Below are 20,335 nucleotides of genomic sequence, written 5' to 3'. Positions count from 1 at the left end.
CTGCAATTCTGAGCTGACTCTACCTCGCAAGCGCTGAGATCACGGGCATGCCCACAGCACACACACCCGGTTTATATGGTGCTGAAGACAGAACCCAGGGCTTCATGCGTGGGTAGTCAACTCTACCTACTGAACTAAATGTCTAGCCTTAGTGTTTCTTTAATGAGTTGTCAATATTTAGAAAACAGGTTCTATAAACAGAAATAATAAGAAAAATTTCATTCCGTTTCTAGCATCTCTAAGGGAGAAGATATAGAAAAACTGGTACCCCTGAGTGAGCTAAACAAAGGGGAAAGTGAGTCTTTACTGCCCCCTATTGCCAGGCCTCTGGTTTCTACTTTCCAGCCTGGCTACCCAGTCGCTCAGTTGGCACCTGACTGCCCCCTGCAGACATCAACGTTGACTCAAGTTTAGCCCAGTGGAGCGGTCACAGGCCTGGTAATACTTAGAACGGCCACAGAGTGGCAGCACCAGGCTATTAATGAAGCACATCACCGGCCTGAGGTTTGCCAAAGCTCAGCTTAGATGATGCTTTCAGAATCAGCAATCTTTACTTAGGTGGCACAAAGTTGCTCCTACCACTCCCCCCAAGATCTCTTAAAGCAACGATGGCTCAGCTCAGCAACTCCCTTAGGCACAGAGGGAATGCTACTGACCGGATTTCCTCTTTTTCAGGTCACCACTTGCCCCTCTTCCCAGGACACCAATCCCAGTGCTGGCTTCTCCACCTTAAGTTATCCATCAGACCTTTGGGGAGACAGCTCCTGAGAGAAGCAGGAGAGGCACCTTCCTCACGGAGAGGCAGATTCATGCTTTCTCTGCTCACTGGGTTAGCCACCTGCTTCTTCTAGCCTTCTGCTGTCACTCCCCAGCCATAGGCCGAGTTAGGCTAACACACACTACAGTCCTTTTGGAAAGATGTTTTGTATTATGCATGGAGACACACTTCATCTAAGGTAATTTGCTGTTCTTCCCACTGACTCCGAAATGCAGAGGAAACCTCACGTAAGACAGTCGCTGTGGTATTTAAACTCATGAACAAGCAAAACAATGCGGACATGCAGCCATGGGGAAACTTGAGAATCAGCTTTTGCTGGAGCGTCACTTGATGGGTAGGTACCTAATTGTGCAGCTATTAAAGAAAGCGATGAAAGGGACTGGAGAGGCGGCTCAGCGGTTAAGGCCCCGCTCCTCCAGAGAACCTGAGTTCAGCACTTAGCACCCAGAACCGAGCAGCTCACAATCGCCTGTGCCTCTAACCCCAGGGGCTTCAGTGGGGGACACCAGCACATACTAACACACACACACACACACAAGCAAATATTAAGACAAGCAAACAAAAACAATGAAGAGGGCTTGAAAAACGTTACAGAAGGTAAAGATACCCACTTGCCAACCTTGAGGTCCTGACTTTGGTCCCTGGGATCCACATGGTAGCAAAACAACCAATTCTCAAGTTGTCTTCTGTGCTCCACATGTGCAATAAGGCGCGCGCGCACACACACACACACACACACACACACACAAAACAAACAAATAAATAAGTAAATAAAGTTTTGAAGTGCTAGAGGGGTTGGAGAGATGGCTCCCAGGTTAAGAGCACTGGCTGCTCTTCTAGAAGACCCAGGTTCAATTTCCAGCAAACACATGGCGGCTCATATGTCTATAACTCCAGCTCCAGGACACAGCATCCTCACACAGATACACATACAGGCACAACACCAGTGGATGTAAAACATAGTAATAAAAGGTATTAGAAACACAGTCTGGAAAACAGTGATAGAATCCATCTTGGTAGCACAAGCCTATAATCCCAGCTACTGATGGGGGCTGAGGCAGGGGGGCCAGGAATTCAGGGACATCCTGGCAGCCTAACAGGACTGTTTTTTTGTTTTTGTTTTTGTTTTTTTTGTTTTTTGTTTTGGTTTTTCAAGACAGGGTTTCTCTGTGTAGCCCTGGCTGTCCTGGAACTCACTCTGTAGACCAGGCTGGCCTCGTACTCAGAAATCCACCTGCCTCTGCCTCCCGAGTGCTGGGATTAAAGGCATGCGCCACCACACCAGGCTTAGGACTGTTTCTTAACAAAAGCTTAAAAACAGGGAGGAATCAGAACTGTTACACAGTGACTGTCTAACATGTGTGAGGCTCCGGGTTCTACCTCAGCAACCTCTTCTCTAAGCACAATGCCAACCACTATATGGTAAGGCAGAAATAACAATCTACAAAAATAATATGAAAGGATAACCATGGAACCCCTTTTAAACCTACACAGAGACCTGGGGGGGAGGGGGCATGCCTACAGTCTCATCTCTTGAGAGGCAGAGGCAGGCAGACTTCTGTGGATTTGAGGCCACCCTGGTCTATGTAACAGCCTCTAGGCCAGCTACAGTGACCGTTTTAAAAGGAAGCAAAACTTAAAAACCCACACAGACATTAGCGAAAAGAACAAAATGTTGCCAGCAGCCACTGGAGCATGGCCCCCTGCCAGATTTTGTTAATGTGAGACTATCCCCGAGTGTGTGTGCTGTGGGTTAGACCCTAGGGATGCTGTAGCCTTGTGTAATCACGATAAAAAGACTCCTGGGATCTTGTGTCTCTGGGAGACTCAGCTGGCACTGAGTAAAACACAGCTTCCAGCTGTGTTCACAGTCTTGGCAAGCCCTCAGACAATACTGATGACACACCCCAAATGTCTGCACTAACTCCGAGGAGAGCCCAGACCCCATCCAGAAAGCAGAACTCCATCAGTATGTGCAGGTGCCACTTTAATCGAGTCCTCACTCCAGTGAGGAAGGGTGGAAGACAGTGATCATTTCCAGGCTTACGCCCTGTTGGCCCCGAGGTAAACAGCCTGAGCTCCCCACAAGAGAAACATGTTTTCCTTCCCCTGAGAATCCCACGCCTGAGCCAATAAAGGGAAGAATGTGCACAGGAAAATAAGAAAACCTCATCAAGGGAGCCAGGGACAGTTCTGAATTCTTTCCAGTGCAAAAACTAGAACTAGACATGGAGGTGCCCCTCCTAACGGCTACGATAAACCCCAACCATTCCCAGTTGAGCCCAAGCCCCTCCTGGAGAGCCTGAGACCGGGGTTCATTCCCCAGGGCTCCTCCCAGCGAGGCTCCCAGGGAAGATCAGAAGCCTGTCCAGTCACAGAGAGAGCCCACTGAGCAGATAAAGTCTTCCTTGTTGCTGGCCCCTACTGCTGCCGCTGTGCAGCCATACAGGACCAGCCAGTACGTGTGGCTGTGGGTGCTCAGGGGGCCGGAGTGAGCAGCAAAGCAAATCAGATGTGTATTCTGAAGCTGGGTCGACATGGCGGCAGGACATGGCATATCCCGTGCACCACAGGAATCTGGGCCCTCCATTAGTTCTTCTCTGGACGGTTTCTGTTCAGGACTGCTTTAGGGGCAAATTCTAGCTTGTCCTTAAGGCTCACCACCTGAGTGTGGTCCTTGCCTAGCATCTCATCCAGCTTTCGGTCCTCTCGGCGCTCCAGGATGCTCTTCTCCTCCTCCACAGGCTGAGGAGCCTTTCCCCTGATGAACCATTCCAGGTGGTAGCCCACAGCCCCGACCACAAAGGCCACAGGGAAGGTGACATAGGGGGCATAGGTTCGAACCACGGTCCAAAGCACGGGCCACATGACATCTGCAGAAGAATTCAGAGAGTGTTAGGGAGACATGAGCACCTCCTCCTCTGGCACATGCGGACAGCACATGGGGTGCTCTACTTACCAGGCAGCCTGGCAACTAATAATTCCACAGTGCTCTGTGCAACAGTTGGGTCCCCGAAATACTCTAGGAAGTTGCAAAAGATTCGACCTTGAGGGACGGGGGTAAAAATCTCCACAAACTAGTGCTACTCTGCAGATACCCCTCACAAGGAACCTCGAAGCCTAATTAATGGATCTTCCGACCCGGTATGACCTCAGGTCCTCTTCCAGATATCTGTCAACATCTTGGGAAGGGAAAAGAAGTCTTTTCTCTGCTCTGTGAAACTTCACATGCACACACACAGCCTCACTCTGAATTCTGGCTCCCTGGTGATAAATAGTTCCTTTTCCTTAGGTAAAGCATAAGGGGCTTATTTAACTATGATCTATTTATTACCTAACTATTCTGACCTAAGACGGATTTTTTTTTTTAACTCTATTCTGGCCTTGGCTTTCATAATAATAACCTATAGTTAACAAATCTTGATCAAAACAACTTCAAAATATACAACCTGCAACCATTCACATCCTTATGCTTACATAGTAAGTCCCTGAAAACATCACAAATTAATATAGTATCCCAGATGCCCCAGAACCCTAATACTTAAAAAGTCCCTGTGGAAAATGCTGTAAAAGAAACAACAAAAACTGTGTGGCTGCCCCTAGGGCCTCCTGCAATGAAACACCAAAGTAATATGTAAACCTGCTCACTCAAATGGCCACTTAGTCACAAATGATTACCACTATTAAGTTACTATTTATATCATTATTTAATTACCGTTACAATCATAAAAGGCCGCTGGCAATGAATGTAATAATGCAAGCTACCACCATCTACTGAGTGCTTATTCCAAGCTGGGCCTTGGGCTAAGCACTTCACACACAGGATGTTCTCCAATGTTCACATGCACCCCACAGTCATCAGCATGAAATCACTTGCCTGTGTTTATGCTTCCATAACTGTTTCTCCAACACTGCACACTCATGTGTGTGCACGCTCTCTGCTCTAGGGTGAGACATCCAGACCTCATGGAGGATTCGAAGGCTCCTCCTTTCCCCCTTTCATTCTCTTTGGGGGGAACTGGGGTTATCTTGTGGGCCTAACACTACACATGGACCTTCAAAGGTGAAGAACTACAGCAGATTCAAGTTTCTCTTCCTGCTCCTTTGACCTGACACCATGCCCTATGCTCTACGATATCTCTGCTGGTCATCGCCTGACCCTCACAACACCTGTGATGTAAGATCGAGGAGCCCAGATTCTTGTCCAAGGCCATAATGGTTCAAAGACACTGTGTCAGCTTGCCAAAATCATACAAGTGGCAGGCCCGCTGGTCTGGAGGCTAAGCCTGGGCTCTTTTCTAGCGGAAAGAACACTCTGCAGATGTGTGCATGGTGTCCGTTCACACCCTGGATGTGTGCAGGGCCTCCTGCAGCTCCCCATTAGCTTGGCTTTGAAGACTTCTTTTCTTCTGAGCTCTAAAGTTATAGCATGAGATCCGAGAAACCGTACAATGTACACATTAACAAAGAGGGGAAGCTCCAAAGAACCCCCCAAACTCAATCCTCCAATCTATTTTTAACTCCATTCTATTTTCTGTCTTTTAAGTTTTGGGGTTTGTTTGGTTGGCTGGTTTCGGGTTTTCTGAGAAAGGGTTTCCCTGTTGTAGTCCTGTCATTCCAACTCCCTCTGTAGACCAGGCTGGCCTCGAACTCAGAGATTGGCCTGCCTCTGCCTCCTTAGTGCTGGGATCAAAGACATGTGCCACCACCATTGGGTTTGTTTTTATTTTTAAGACAGGTTCTCATGTCACCCAACCTGGCCTCAAACCCTCAAAATAGCTGAGGACGACTGTGACCTGCCGGTCCTCCTGTTTCCAGTCCCTAAGTGCTTGTGATCACAGGTTCACACCAGGTGCAAGTCCTTTATACTCTTCCTGAATAGAGACTCTCAATCTTCCAATTTGTCTTAGGGCGGGCGTATCAAGCACCAGTCTATGAGTATTAGTCTTGTACATAGAAAGCCCAAGTTCTATGTACTCTTGTTCGTATTCCAGTCATCCATGTATATACAACACAACCTTCTCCTCTGCGGCAGGCACTATGTGGGCCTACCCTGCCTGTCTACAGCTCTCAAAACATCCTGGAGCTCCGCAAGGTTAAAAAACCAAAGATGTCCGGATCGTCCTATGCTCTGTGCCTCTTCCCACCCTTGCTATCCTCCCTAGCAAAGAGCTTAAAAAAAAAAAAAAAAGTTTGTTGGTCGAATATTCGAATATGACAGGCAGCATAAACAAGTTGCTTTGTTTATGGAAGACTACAGCAGTCTTCCAACCGCACTCTCAAAGGGGTAGGGATATAATATCATAAGCAGCTAGACTTCATGAAGCCATCCCGAGGGTATCAAAATGTAAGCAGCACAAGTGTTTCGCAAATACTGCAACAACTATTTCCAGCCCGACACGCAGGGGCGCCAGCCAAAGGCTCCAGGTACAGGTCAACCGGGCCGCCAGGAAACCTGTCCCAGTGCCTGGGCCCACCGGAAGCTACACTCCAAATTAGAGGGCAGTCGTAAGAGGTCCGAGAAGGTGAAACCATCAGCCTTGACAGCTACTCCAGCCAAGATGGGATGGGAGCGCCAGTGAGGTCCGGGTCATCAGCTCCTGTTCCCTGCAGGGGCCTGAGGCGGACAAGATCTGACCACAGTCCACACTCGGCCACCAAGAGTTGGCCGAGACGGTCACGGAGACCATCGCTCCCTCAACTTAGGAGGTCACGGCCAGGAGCCGTCCCCGTGGGACTCGGGGCCAGCGACCCTGGGAAGCGAAGTGCCCTCAGCCCTGGGAACTCACCTGCGGCCCAGCCCGCACACCCCGGCCGGGTCCCGCGCTGCGCCCGCTAGCCGGGAGCAACAGGGACGCCGAGGTTCCCAGTGGCCCGCGGGGTGCCGCCCGAGGCCCCGCCCACTGGCGTCCGGGCTCTGTCGGAGAACAACGATTGGCTGATCTCTGGCTAAGCTACAGAAGAAAGGAAGCCAGGCACCCGACCCTGCGTTGGACTAAACGTAGAATAGTATAGCGCCCCCTGTCGGCTCGGAGGCTCCCCTGTGACGTTGCCACATGCTTGTAAAGAAGGGAGGAAAAAAAAAAAGAATAATCAGCTTCCATTAGTCCAAATGAAGTTCATTAGGTATCTTCTGAGACCTACCGAGGTCGGGTGTTACTGAAACCGAAAACCCAAACCCTGACCTCCAGAAGCTCCCGTAGCAGAGGATAACCTAGTACTTTAAAACTTCTTGGGATCTGTGCTTCCAGGCTGTGTGTCCATGGGAACATCATTAATTAATCTGAGCCTCATTTCTTCTGCATAGCGTTAAAACCTTCCATTTCCACAGGGATGTTGTGAGGGTTAGATAACATCTTGTTTTTAAAATACTGTGCCAGGCACACATCACACAGGGAACTAGAATGTAGCTTTGGTGAGTCTACAAATTGCTGAAAGTACCAAGACCCTCTGATTACAAGTACCCACTCTTCTCCATGTTTCCCCTGTCCCTGAGCAGACATATTTATCACACATCGGAAAAAGTCTCACGCCCCAAGCTCTCTAATGGCCTAACATGGTCCTGCCTTCTCAACCTGCCCACACTGATCTCAACCTTACCGGTCTCCTTACCATTAATAACATGCTAAAAATCAACGTTTGCAACCTGTGTGTCCATGTTCTTTCATCTACCTGGAGGGCTCTACCCAGCTTCTCTTAAATTAGCGGTGAACCATTTCTCAAGGTCACGAGCACTCTCATAAGAAGCGTTTTCAAGACCGTACTGTCAAGTTAGAGATTCTTCCTCTTTTAGATCAAAGAGCCCAGAGCTAAGCCTGAGAGCGCAGACGGGGAGGAAGAAACTGCCAGAAATTAGCAACCATGATGATCAGACCTTGATTACTAGTGCATTGGATCTGTGGGGAAGAGAAGAGACCAGAACTGTCTAGAACACAAGCTGGCATCTAGACAGCCATTCTACAAGCTAGACACTGGAGATAAAAATGGGGACTGCCTTCGGGAGTTTTCGGGATGGAGAGGAAACAGGAAGGCTCACACGATGTCATAACAGAGGACACTGCAGGCCCATACATTAGAATGAGAGGAGGTTCCCTGGAAGGACAGGTCCCTAAGCTGGATCTTAGTAGCGACTAGAAGGTCCCTCCAGCAGACCTGGGTAAGCGCAGAAGCCCCAGCCACAGTGGAGATGACAGCATTGAGAAGTCCTGAGGCGCAAGACCAACCTTGGCTCTACACCCAGATCCTATATCCATGGAGGGAGGCAGTTAGCACGTCCAGATCACACAGAACTACATACTGAGACCCTGCCTAAAAATAAAATAAAATAAAATACCAAACACTGGAATTAGTTGTTTAATTAATTCTCATCTTGACTCTGTGGCCTGCTAATCTGAGAAAATATATTTGTAACCTTTTTAAAAGGATTTTAATGGGGGGTGGGGGGCAATGAACGCAGATACCCATGGAAGTCAGAAGAGGGCATCAGATGCCCTGGAGCTGACACAGGAGTTTATGAGCTGTCAGACATGGCTGCTGAGAACCAAGCTGGGCTCATCTGCAGAGTAGTGTGTTCCCGTAACCACGGAACCATCTCTACAGCCCTATCTGTCTTTAAAAACAATCAGAACACTAAGAAAATACCCTAGGACTGGCCAGATGGCTCAGCAGATAAAGGGATTTGCCACCAAGCTGATGGCCTGAGTTTAATCCTCAGGACCCACATGGTTGAAGGAGACTCTCGACTCCTGAAAGTTGTCCTCTGAACTCCCCATAGGGTCTGTGGCTTGTGAGCATACACCCACACACAAATAAATAAAAGTAATAAAAACCTTTAAAATCCTAAAACTAAAACCTAAAAACCCTCTAGGGTTGCTGTTTTAAACCACGCTAATGTGCAGAGAGCGCTTGCCACAGCTCTTGGCATCTGCTCAATGAGTGTTTGTTAATGAATCCCTTTTTGACATGTTAAGATTCCTGCTTCTTTCTGCAAGGTTCATCCGAGGCATTACTTCACTAATGGAAAAAAAAAATCTGAGTAATATCTTCAAGTTTGCCCATTTCATCACTCCCCAGACACAGTCTACAGCACCTGTGCTTCTAACTGCCCCTCAAAATCAACACCATCACCTCTTACCTGGACCGTCTTAGCAGCTCCCTAGCCTCTACTGCCCCCCAGTGCCATGTCTGTTCCTTTGGCCAAAGGACCCTTCAAATTTTAAATACAACAGAGTCCCCAGCTTAGCCACTGATCCCTTCTGCAGGTACCATCCATCCTGGGCTGCCCTGTCTAGTTCTAGCTTGCTTCTCCAGTCATTCAGAACTTGGTCATCTTTCCAAGCCTTTGACTTGTCCCTTGACTGGAAGTGAGTGTCCTCCCCGCCCCCGTGTCTCCTATGCAAGTAGGACAGTTCACATGGCTTTCCCAAAGTTCACATGGCTTTCCCAAACTCACTGTGCAGCAGATGGATAATCCGGTCCTGTTAGAAAGTACGCTGGAAGCTAACTACCATTGTAACCACGCGAAGAGGTTGGAGCATATTTAAAAGTGACCAGGCCACAAGGACCCCAAATCTATGAGTGAGATTGCCAAAAGCCTTTTGTCACCCCCAGCTCCTCCTCTTCCTCTTGCTTTCCAGCACGGGGGAGTTCAGGAAGAAGGTCTTCACCACCAGATGCCGGTTCTAAAAACAGATGAGTCTCATACACTCCACACTGACCTTGAACATCTGACCCTCAGGCCTCCAGCTGGGATGACAGGTGGGTGCTGGTAGCTTTTTGTGTTTGTTGGGTTTTTTTTTTAAGAGATAGTAGTTTTCTTTGTTGTTTTAAATGTTATTTAAAATTATGAGGGGGCTGGTGAGATGGCTCAGTGGGTAAGAGCACCTGACTGCTCTTCCAAAGGTCCAGAGTTCAAATCCCAGCAACCACATGGTGGCTCATAACCATCTGTAACAAGACCTGACGCCCTCTTCTGGAGTGTCTGAAGACAGCTACAGTGTACTTACATATAATAAATAAATAAATCTTTTTTAAAAATTTAAAAAAATTATGAGGGCTGGAAAGATGGCTCAGCAGTTAAGAGCACTGACCGCTCTTTCAGAGATCCTGAGTTCAATTCCCAGCAACCACGTGGTAGCTCGCAACCATCTGTAATGGGATCCGATGCCCTCTTCTAGTGTGTCTGAAGACAGCAACAGTGTACTCATATACATTAAATGAATAAATAAAATTAAAAAAAAAAGAATTTAAAAAAAATTATGAGTGTTTTGCCTACATGTATGTCTGTGCACCACATGCATTCCTGGTGCCCAGGGAGGTCAGAAGAGGCCGTTGGAACCCCTGGACCTGGTGTTACAGACAGTTATGAGTCATCATATAGGTGCTGGGAGTAGCCAGTGCTGTTAACAGATGAGCTATCTCTTCAGACTCCCCCCCTTTTTTAAGTTTTTTTTTTTTTAAGATTTATTTATTATTATATCTAAGTACACTGTTACTGTCTTCAGATGCACCAGAAGAGGACGTCAGATCTCATTACAGATGGTTGTGAGCCACCATGTGGTTGCTGGGATTTGAGCTCAGGACCTTCGGAAGAGCAGTCAGTGCTCTTAACCACTGAGCCATCTCTCCAGCCCTTCAGACCCCTTTTGAGTCAGTCTTGCTGTGTGGCCTACACGGGCCTCTAACTCGCTGCAATCTTCTTGCCTCGGCCTCCAAAGTGCTGGAATTACAACCAGGCCTCACCACATCCAGTTGTTGCTGTTGTTTTATTGGTGGTTGGTGCTTTTTTTGAAGATTATTTTGTGTATATGAGTATTTTGCCTACACGGCTGTATGTGCATCACGTGCATGCCTGGTCCCCAGGAAAGCCAGAGAAGACATCAGAGCTCCTGGAGTAGGATTTACAGACAGCCAAGAGCTGCCATGTGGGTGCTGGGAATCCAATCTCAGTCCTCTGCAAGAACAAGCAGCCTCACCCACTGAGCCAGCTCTGAGGCACTACCAGTTATTTACTGTGGAGATGGGAACCTGATATGTTAGCCAGGCTGCCTCGGAAGGAGGCTCAAATGCTCCACCTGTCCAGACTCCCAGGAAGGCAGGGTTACAGGTACACACTGTTGTGCCCTGCTATAGGCATTTGTTTTATTATTATTAATAATAATATTATTATTATTAGTGTTATTATTTATTTTTATTTTTGCTCTTGCTGTTTTGCTCTGTTTAAGACAGTCTCACTGGAGCTGGGCAGTGGTGGCCCACCCCTTTAATCCCAGCACTTGGGAAGCAGAGTCAGGCAGATTTCTGAGTTCAAGGCCAGGCTGGTCTACAGAGTGAGTTCCAGGACAGCCAGGGCTACACAGAGAAACCCTGTCTCGAAAAAAAAAAAACCAAAACAACAACAACAATAAAAAGACAGTCTCACTGAACAAGGTGTCATACATGCCTTTTAATCCTACCACTTGGAAGGCAGGGGTGGGTAGAATCATTGAGAATTCAAGGCTAGCCTGCTCTACATAGTGAAACCCTGTCTTTAAGAAAGAATCTCATGTAGACCAGAATAGCTTCAAATTCGCTATGGAACTACAAAGGACCTCAAACTTCTGATCCTCCTGCCTCCACTCCCCACATGCTGGGATTACAGACATGTGACATCACACCTAGCATTTGCCATCTAGAAATATGACCTTTCAGCTCCAGAACTCTGTTCATTATGAAGTTCCTAGAGTCAGTCTTCTGTTATAGCTGTACATGGCACGAGCTCAGCTCCTCTGAGAACAGGTCCCTCTTCAAGCTACAGCTTTCTGCTCCTGTGCCTGGTTACTATCAGGTGGAGAGCCACTTGTACACAAGGACTAGCTCTCCTGGGGCACAGAATAACTACCTAAGTCACAGGACCAATACCAAGAGACCACCTCAGATTCTCAATCCCTAAGGACATTTTATTTTGATAGTTTTGAGACAAAAATCCATGTAGCTCTGTCCGTCCTGGAGCTTGCTAAGTAGACCAGGCTAGCCTCAAGCTCAGAGACCTCCCTGCTTCTTCCTCCCAAGTGCTGGGACTAAGGTGTGTGCCACTCTGCCTGGCTCCTGGGGACATTGTAAGCATATGCTCAGAGCAGGACGACCAGACCTACTGGCACTGGCATGCTTCCTTGAGCCTACTTACATCTACCGCATGATTTCAGGATACCTAGCCCTGTTTCTGAGCAGGGACACAGATCCCTCTGAACACTGGAATGTGGCCTGAGTATAACGCAGACTCTGAGTCTTCCAGCTTTGGGATTAAGAATAAGGAGCTTAAGCTCTCCAAGTTTGTCTCCTCATTGGAAAAAAAATCACAAAACCTGCTACACAGAATTGTTCTGATCACTCAAAACTTACAATTTTCAGGACTTTAAAAAAAACGAACAAACAAAAAGCAATCTCAAGAGGAGTAATGTTACCCAGGCCCCATCAGGAAACCCAATAGAAAACAGACAGGGGGGCTGGAGAGATGGCTCAGTGGTTAGAGCACCGACTGCTCTTCCAGAGGTCCTGAGTTCAATTCCCAGCTACCACATGGTGGCTCACAACCATCTGTCATAGGATCTGATGCTCTCTTCTGGTGTGTCTGAAGACAGCTACAGTGTACTCGTATAAATAAATAAATCTTTTTTTAAAAAAAAAAAAAAAGTAAAAAAGAAGATAGACAACGTCCAGTCCAAATGTTCCCACACTTGGTTGTGTGTCAGAATCACCTGCAGTGTTGTTTAAAGCCCATTGGAGGGGGCTGGAGACATGGCTCAGCAGTTAAGAGCACTGGCCTCTCTTCCAGAGGACCCAGGTTCAATCCCCAGCACCGACATGACAGCTCACAACAGTAGCCACATGCAGCTCCAACCGTCCAAGGTCCCCTTTCAGAGGATCTAAGCCTTCTTCTGAATTCCGAGGTACACATATCACACACATACATGTATGCAGGCAAACATTCATGCACATAAAATTAAAATGTAAAGGGGGGCGTGCCTTTAATCCCAGGACTCAGGAGTCACAGACAGGAGGGTCTGTATCATTTTGAGGTCAGACTGGTCTACAGAACGAGTGCCAGGACAGTCACGGCTACACAAACCCCATCTCAAAAAACCAACCAACCAAAAACAGAAACTAAGAGCTGGATAAAGTGGGTAAGGATAGTAGGTAAAGTGACTACAAAACTTCGGACCCAAATTTGGATCCACAGAAGCCACACATTAAAAGCATGGCACGGAAGTGGATGCCTGTAATCTCTGAACTGAGGCGGCAAAGATGGGGGTTGGTGGCAGCCATTAGAGCAGAATAGACAAACTGTGAGCCTGAACCTCAAAAACCAAGCTGGAGAATGACCAAAGACACACACCATCAACTGCTGGCGTGCGCGCGCACACACACACACAATTTAAAAAAGATACCTCCGTGGTGCCTGCCAGAGACTAACATTTGCTGAACAAATAAATAAGAATTGGCTGGTCCAGTGTGGCCCCCAAACATCAGCCAATACCAAGGCTGTTCTGCTCTTGCCTCAGGGTAAGACATCAACCGGAAGAGACTATAAAAAGGGCTTTTGGGGGGTAGGGGGCTGTTGTCAAATTCCTTCTAAATTGGAAACATCATAGATCTAAAAAAAAAAAAAAAAAAAAAAAAAGTCATGAATTGGCCTCGAACCTGACTGGGCCCACTACTTCTAGCTTTGTGACTCTGGAGAGCCCGCTTAAGCCCCCTTGAGCTTCAGCCCTTTCTCTCTGAGGCACCAGTCCCTTGGCAGACCCTAAGGAGGCATTCAAAAAACCTAGCCGTGCCTCCTTTAAGTTTCTCAGGGAACTTGTGTCCTTTATAACTCCTGCGAAGTGTCCACCCACAGGAAGCATCAGAGAAAATGGCAGTGTGAATCTGGAGTTTGCAGCTGCTGACTGGATTAGGCTGGAGCAAGGAAGAGCACTTGTCTGTCCTCTGTGGAAAGCGAATGCGCAGTCGGTGATTTCTAACAATAACCAGGGCCCCACCCACCCTCCCACCCCACCTATGCTCATTTGTACACGTGCCGTGGGCCGAGCACTGACGTGGGACTTTCCTTTCTGGAAAGGCTGGGAGGCAAAGGAACCTGGTTTGAATGAGGGGCTAATGGGTCCCTTCCCTCTCCTTTACACACCAGCAGAACCCCTCTCAGAAGGCACAAGTCCTTACTGGCATGACCGGAATCCCCTTTCTTTCAGCTAACTCTTCTCCCAAAGGGCTCAGACAACCCCTGAGGTCCCGAACCAAGAGTGTTCAAGCTCCTGGCCCTTTGTCTTCCTTTCCCAAACCCCCATCTTATCAGACACCCCTTCTCCCCCGGGTGGCCTCTTCTGGAGAGAGCTGGCTCCGGTGCAGTTCTGCGGTTTTATTTTTCCTGGGATACTCAAAGGGATGTGGGAACAGCCACAGGTGTGGTGAGGGGAAGCCCCTGTCTCCCCTCCCCAGATGTGGGAAAGGGGAGAGGCCCAGGCGCCCTGGTCCTGGATTGGTCCAGCCACTGTGGTCCCTGGGCCCTGTGGGCAGAGGGCTGAGGGTGGAGCCCTGGGAAGGTGGGGCGGGCTCCTAGGCGGGGTTCGGGATTCTTCATAAAAAGCCACGAAGCTTGATCCCCACGAAGCCCAGCCCCGCGGGGTGTGGGGGGGGACGCAGAGCCCAGATGGGGGACCCGGCCCGGCCTGGCCCGTGGAGGGGTAAAATAATGGCAGAGATGGTGCCCATGGGGGGAAAAGGTGTGGGGGGGTGTCAAAGCGTCGGACCAGGAAGATGGGAGTTCCAAGTGAGGGGCGCAGGGCGGAGAGGCACGACCCCCAGCCTAGCCCGGGCGCCTTTGCGTGGGATCAGGAAGGTAAAAAACCCACGAAAGCGCGGCGGGCAGGAGCCGGGGCGTGCGGTGCCGGCAGGGCGGGCGCACGGAGCTGCCCGCGATCACAGTGACCTCGACGCTGGGTGTACAGTACGGGTAGAAAACCGCGGGCCCGGGTCGGGCTGGGAGGCCCGGGCGGGTCACAGCCTGGTCTGGGCCTCGGGGATGTAGATCTCGATGCTGTCCGCGCTCTCGGTAGCCGAACTGTGGCGGAACGAGGCGGCGCGCTTGGCCGCCAGGAGCCGCTTGCGCGCTTCCTGCCGCTGCCGGTCCACCGAGTCCAGGGAGCGCTCCTTCACTGGCACGCCCCGCCCCCGCGAGGGCTTCTTTGGTATCGGCGGAGGGACCTTCTTCTCCTCCTGTCGGGAGAGCGCAGAGCTGAGCCGAGCCGAGCCGCGGGGACCACCGCAGCATCCCTATTTGCGCCCCGTCCCCCAAGGGGCGCAAGTTCCCCAAGGGATGGAATTCGTGAGTCTCCTAATGGGACAGCGCCTAGAATTGGCCACTAACGCCGGGGACCGGAGGCTTGCAGGCGCACGTGTCTCCACAAGGTCAAAGCCGGTCAAAGCCCCTGCACGGGTCTCCAAAGAATGACGGGATCGATTGCCCCCTGGTGGAGCCGTTTTCAACAGCTAGCACCTACAGGCAGGCTGAGGGATTGTGGGGAGCACTGTCAAGGGCTTCAGGGGCTGGCCCAGTCTCACCTGTGACATTCATCTCAGACATAAGTCTAGCCAGTAGAAGTCTGAACATCACCTAGAAAATCTAGCTCTACTGCCCACATTGCAGCTGGCCAGAGGTGGCCAGTGTGCAGCAGTGTGAACAGCGGAACCAAGCACAGGGCAATGGCTGGGGAGCGTGGCTGTTTTATCTAAAGCTGTTCCTGCTGTCCGTGTGTCTGTTTCCCTGTGACTTCTCCACACCCACACACCCCTTTCTGAGAAGGGCATTACAGAGTGTGGCTCCCTGGTCTGACGGGCCCCACAAGCACACCTTCGGCTCCAGGAGTTTCCAGCTGTTGGCCTTGAGTTGTTGTAGCTCCAGGAACTTGAGGGTCACATCCTCGATGGAGAGCTGCAGGAGGTCCCAGAAACCGGCCAGGTCCTGGAAGGTGGGCACAGGGAACGCAGTGGGGTCCTGCCGTGGTGGGACACACAGGGGGGGCAGCCAGTCAGGGAGGTCTGACCCCAGGCAGGCTCGGGGAATGCTATGCTCAGTCTCGTTGTTAGGAAGCTCAATCTAGGGAAATGGGTTGAGGAATGGGCGACGGGGACGAGGAAACACCCAGGTCTCTCCAGCCTGGGCGCCACGGGCCCAACCTCGAAGCTCAGTACTCCAACAGGTCACATCTGACCTTTTGGGTTCTTCGGGCCACACATAAGCCACCCCTCCAAGTCCACAGACCTGGTCCTATCTCTCAGTCACGCTGCGTCACCTGTCAGATCCACACACCTCACTCTCCCCTCACAGACACTCACCAAGCTTTGCTGACACAGCCTGAAGAACTGCTGGACCTTCTGAGAGAGGAGAAGTTGCGTACTGCCCACGGCACTGCGAATCTTCTCTAAGACTAAAGAACAGAAGAAGACTCAAGGGGCTGGGGGGGGGGGTGAGCTCTCTCTTTCCTAACTCCCCAGGAAGTTGAGATGCTCACCTCCTGACCAGTGTGCTGGCTCGTCTCCTCCAGCCCCGTTCCCATCCTATCCCCAAACTTGCCGATGACAGCTCCTATCCAGCCACCCCGAGAACTTTCATCGTCAGTGAAGTTCCTTCCATCACACAGACTGCATTTACCAAGTGCTGGTCCTTCTATAGGAGGAAGGCCTCCGACCTGTGTCCCCTGTCTAGCCCTCCAGTTCAATAGTCAAGTCACTGATCATATTCTGTCACTAATCAGTGCATGCCTCCTTGGTTTGCGAAAAATGTTGATTCAACTCCGGGACTTGAAGCTGATCTTTCTGGTTACCATCCCATCAATTTAGGGATTCTGTGGGAAGCCGATGGCTCCCCTCAGAGTGGACTCATGGGGAGCGGGTTATACCTTTTGTGACAGGCTATCTCCCATGCCAACCCTCCCATTTCTTCCTCAGACTTGTTCTCGCTTGAACTGCCTCCTCTGAATTCCTCTCTCTCGCTGAGGAATCCCAGCATCCCCTGGGAGAGCTCCATCTTAACAGCTCAAATCGGAATGTCTGTCATGTGGTCCCAGCCTCACTGTCAAGCTTAGACTGGATTGCTACACTTGTTCAGATCTGAACAGATTGTTCCCCATGGAGTTAGTGACTCAAGACTGGTAGATGCCTACTAGAAAATCCAGCCTTTGGCCTGGTCATGGTCCTCCTGAGTCCTAGCCTTGGCCTCTAAGGATGTCCTCTTTCAGGGGCTCCTAGCAGCCCTGTTCCCAGTAAGAACTTCAAGTTCTAGCACTGAAGGACCAAGCATGAAGAGAGGGACCTGCTGGTGCATTGCAGCCAGGGCCACCATCACGATACCCCCGTGCCTGCCCACGCATCCCGGCACAGGATGGCAGCACCCCTCTCCCCTGTGTGGATGGCAGTGGACTCACTCTCCTCGGGCAGCTCATAGTCCTCCGCCTCACGCTCCATCTGCTGGCACCAGTGTTCCAGTTTCTCCACCTCTGCCCGCAGCATCTTGATGAACCACTCGCCGTCCCGTGGGCAGGGGGACGTGCGGCCTGAGTCGGGGAGGCTACGTGAACCCCTCTCCATCCAGGAATCACGGCGGCCGGACCCGGGACCGGGGGCGGGGACAGGGGTAGGGCCAGGCGACCCATCGGTGGCCGGCGGCTCATACGGCAGTGGGTAGCCCTCGCGGTAGGCCCACTGGCCCTGCGTGTGGACCGTGCGGAAGACTGAGTAGGTGGGAGCCCGGGGGCCCGGCTGGGGCTCAGAGGCGTGCCTCTGGAAGGAGCGTCCGAACTGCAGGGCCTTGTCTTCTGTGGCCACAGTGGCCAGGCCGGCCAGGCCCTCCAGCTCCAGGTCTGCTTGCACACCGGCTGTCACGCTGTTGGAGCGCTTGAACCTTGCCCGCCTGTGGAGGGAGATGCCTGTTATCTCTGCTCCTGCTCAGGTCACCACCCTCACCCCAAACTCCAAGCCAAAAAAAGGAAGGCAGACTATTGTAATGAGGAACCTATAAACCAGTGACCACCAATCCATACACATGAAATCAATTAAATCCTTGGAGCTGGTAGGTACCCAGTAAACCTATTTTTTGCACTGACACTAAACAGCCAGTGGCAGTCAAAATATTTAACTGCCTGTACCTATGAGCAGAAGAGATGCTGGAATACTCCAAGCAGAGTAGACACTGACCTACAGACACCAGCTTTGGGACCCTGGTGTTGGTAGCTTTTGACCAAGGCATTCAGAAACATTTTGTTATTTGGAATTTTGCTGTTTTGAGACAAGGTCTCCCTGTGTACCCCCAGGTTGACCTGGAACTCACAATGGATCCCACACAATGATCCTCAGGCCTCAACTTCCTGAGTACTGGTATTATAAGTGTTGACTCACCACACCCAGCTTACAATAGAGTATTCTAGAAACACTGTCTAGGCGGGTTTACCCTGGCTGTATGGTGTTTCCTGAACCTGCAGAGTGATGAGTAATGGAGCTCAAAGGGGTCCCAGGTCACCCAGCTTCAGAGTGGCAGAGTCAGGGTGTGGCCCAGGGCTGCACCAGCTCCAGGAAGTTGTGTCTAGGAGCAGCTTGGAATGGTGGGGGTGTACAGTGCGGGAGGAGACTTCCCTGGGGACCCCGATGGCTCAGCCCAGAGCCTGGCCAGACAGTCTGCCAGAAGCAGTGGAGCTGAATTAAGTTGTTGGCAGGAATGACATGGGGGCCTGAACGTTTCTTGTCTTTAAGTTAATTATATGCAAATCCTATGCAAAACAGAAAGTCAATTGGCCTTGTTCATTTTTACCCACTCTGAGTTCAGAGTAGGGGCTCTTTTTCTGCAAGGAAGTCAATGAGCCCCTGTGAAGCATAAGGTGGGGGCCAGACAAGACTTTAAGGAGTGGGAGTTAGGAGGGGTTGGGGAGGGCAAAGAGGAACAGAAGTTGAAATAGTCTGGGAATTAGAGAACCTCAAAGAAAAGGTCTATGGGTCCTTGTCTACCTCCACCTCCTCATGGTCAAAAGAGACCAGGGTCCTATGGGACATCTCCAGGGGACTGTCCAGCTTCCCAGGAGACTCTCCCAGCCTCCCCGCCCCCATAACCCCTACTACTTCAACCTTCCTCCCTTGGCCCAGGCCTTCTCGCCAAGCCTGCCTGCCTGCTTCCTTCCAGCTGGCAGGCTGCCTGCTGGGAGCCTGTTGCCATAGAAACCAGACCCAGAAGGATGCTGCAGGACTCAGGAAAGAGAGATGCGCTCGCTCATGTGCAGTCTCCAACGAGCCCTATGTCCCCACCCCCACCCAGAAAAAGGAAAAAAAAAACATATTTTCGTTGCTTCCCACATGCCCTTCACCTTGGGATCTGCCGTGGGCACCGTTCATGTTCACTACTGGCCCAGCCACTTCCTATCAGATACCCTCTGCATTCACTCAGGACAGCGAAAGGGAAGGAGGTACTCGGGACCAGGGAGCACACCTGAGTTCTAATGCTAGCTTTGTCACTCTGCCTTAGGGAAGTTTTCCATCCAGGCCATCTAATATGTATGAAGTTGCATGTAAAATACAGTCAAGTAGCCCCCGGAGGTGGTGCACACCTTTAATCCCAGCAATTCAGGGGGCAGAAGCAGGCGGATCTCTGTGAGTTCCAGGACAGCCAGGACTGTATAGTGAGACCCTATCTCAAAGGACAAATAGTCTGATTTTAAATGTACTATATAAATATATATATACATAATAAATACCATATACACTCATATAAAGTCATAGGAGTGTGGTTTAATGTCCTGTAGGAATAGGACAATCGCTGTCAATATATTTCCTGTCTAAATATCTTGTGTATGTTAAAAATCTGGAGCCAAGCAATCCCTGCCCAGACCAGTATTCCTAAGGGTAATAAGCTCTTTTGGGTCAACCCCTTGCTCAAAACCCTTGCCATGCCTCCCCACTGCCAGCAGGGGAAAGCTCAAACTTGGTGTTAGCCCTGTACTCCGGATGCACCACATCTTCAGCCTCCTCTCTGCATTCTCCTTTGACCCCTCAATAGATTACATCCTGACCACCAACTTCTCTGAGTATGCCATTCTCCTGCCTGAGACGGCCTTTTTCATTCTGGCTTCCTGACATTCTCTGCTCAAGCCCCTGACTGCCCTCAAGATCACTCGTCCGTTCTGTAGCCCCTCAGCAGCCTTCCTGCATTTAAAACAACCCTGCTATTTGGATTAATTAGTCTCCCTTTCTGCTGACAGCCATGTATGTCAAACTGTACTCTCAGGACGCACCTCAGTTCCCTAGGAATACTTGTGCTTTTGGACCCCAGTTGGCCCTCTAGTTCCTTCTAAGCTCCAGCATTTGCCAACACCAGGGATCATGATATGTTTTCCCAACAACTACATTTCTAAAGAGGAACCATCCCCACGTGTTTCCCCGCTGTAAGTTTTGTTTGTTTGGATAGTTGTTTGGTTTTGTTTTTTAAGATTTATGCTGGGCAGTGGTGGCACATGCCTTTAATCCCAGCACTCGGGAGGCAGA

The 20,335-nt window shown here is 50.2% G+C and overlaps 2 protein-coding genes across 7 annotated transcripts in view; both read right to left on the bottom strand.

The window, feature by feature from the left end:
* Positions 1–2,748: 2,748 nt before the first annotated feature.
* Positions 2,749–6,683, bottom strand: Smim12 (small integral membrane protein 12). Of its 2 annotated transcripts, none has more exons than XM_021200836.1 (2): positions 6,568–6,683; positions 2,749–3,651 (listed from the first exon to the last, which is right to left on the bottom strand). In XM_021200836.1, the coding sequence occupies exon 2, from the start codon at positions 3,644–3,646 to the stop codon at positions 3,368–3,370; it is 279 nt and encodes a 92-aa protein (XP_021056495.1). In that variant the 5' UTR covers positions 3,647–3,651; positions 6,568–6,683; the 3' UTR covers positions 2,749–3,367. The 2 variants fall into 2 exon arrangements, with proteins under 2 accessions (XP_021056495.1, XP_029395925.1); XM_029540065.1 differs by lacking the exon at positions 6,568–6,683 and adding an exon at positions 3,738–3,845.
* A 7,468-nt stretch (positions 6,684–14,151) lies between these two features.
* Positions 14,152–20,335, bottom strand: part of Dlgap3 (DLG associated protein 3) — a 69,190-nt gene continuing 63,006 nt past the window's right edge. For 2 of the 5 annotated variants that reach the window (XM_021200175.2, XM_021200176.2), the window contains exons 9-12: positions 17,236–17,720; positions 16,148–16,239; positions 15,663–15,806; positions 14,152–15,028 (exon numbers count right to left, since the gene is read on the bottom strand). In XM_021200175.2, coding sequence (XP_021055834.1) covers positions 14,810–15,028; positions 15,663–15,806; positions 16,148–16,239; positions 17,236–17,720 — 940 coding nt within the window. In that variant the 3' untranslated portion in view covers positions 14,152–14,809. The remainder of the gene's footprint in view (positions 15,029–15,662; positions 15,807–16,147; positions 16,240–17,235; positions 17,721–20,335) is intronic. The other 3 variants (XM_029539969.1, XM_029539968.1, XM_029539970.1) reach the window with 2 other exon arrangements.

This window comes from Mus pahari, chromosome 6 (assembly GCF_900095145.1).
Source record: "Mus pahari chromosome 6, PAHARI_EIJ_v1.1, whole genome shotgun sequence".
Lineage (NCBI taxonomy): Eukaryota > Metazoa > Chordata > Mammalia > Rodentia > Muridae > Mus > Mus pahari.
Note: the sequence above shows the minus strand (reverse complement) of the source record. Positions and strands in the feature narration are given on the sequence as shown.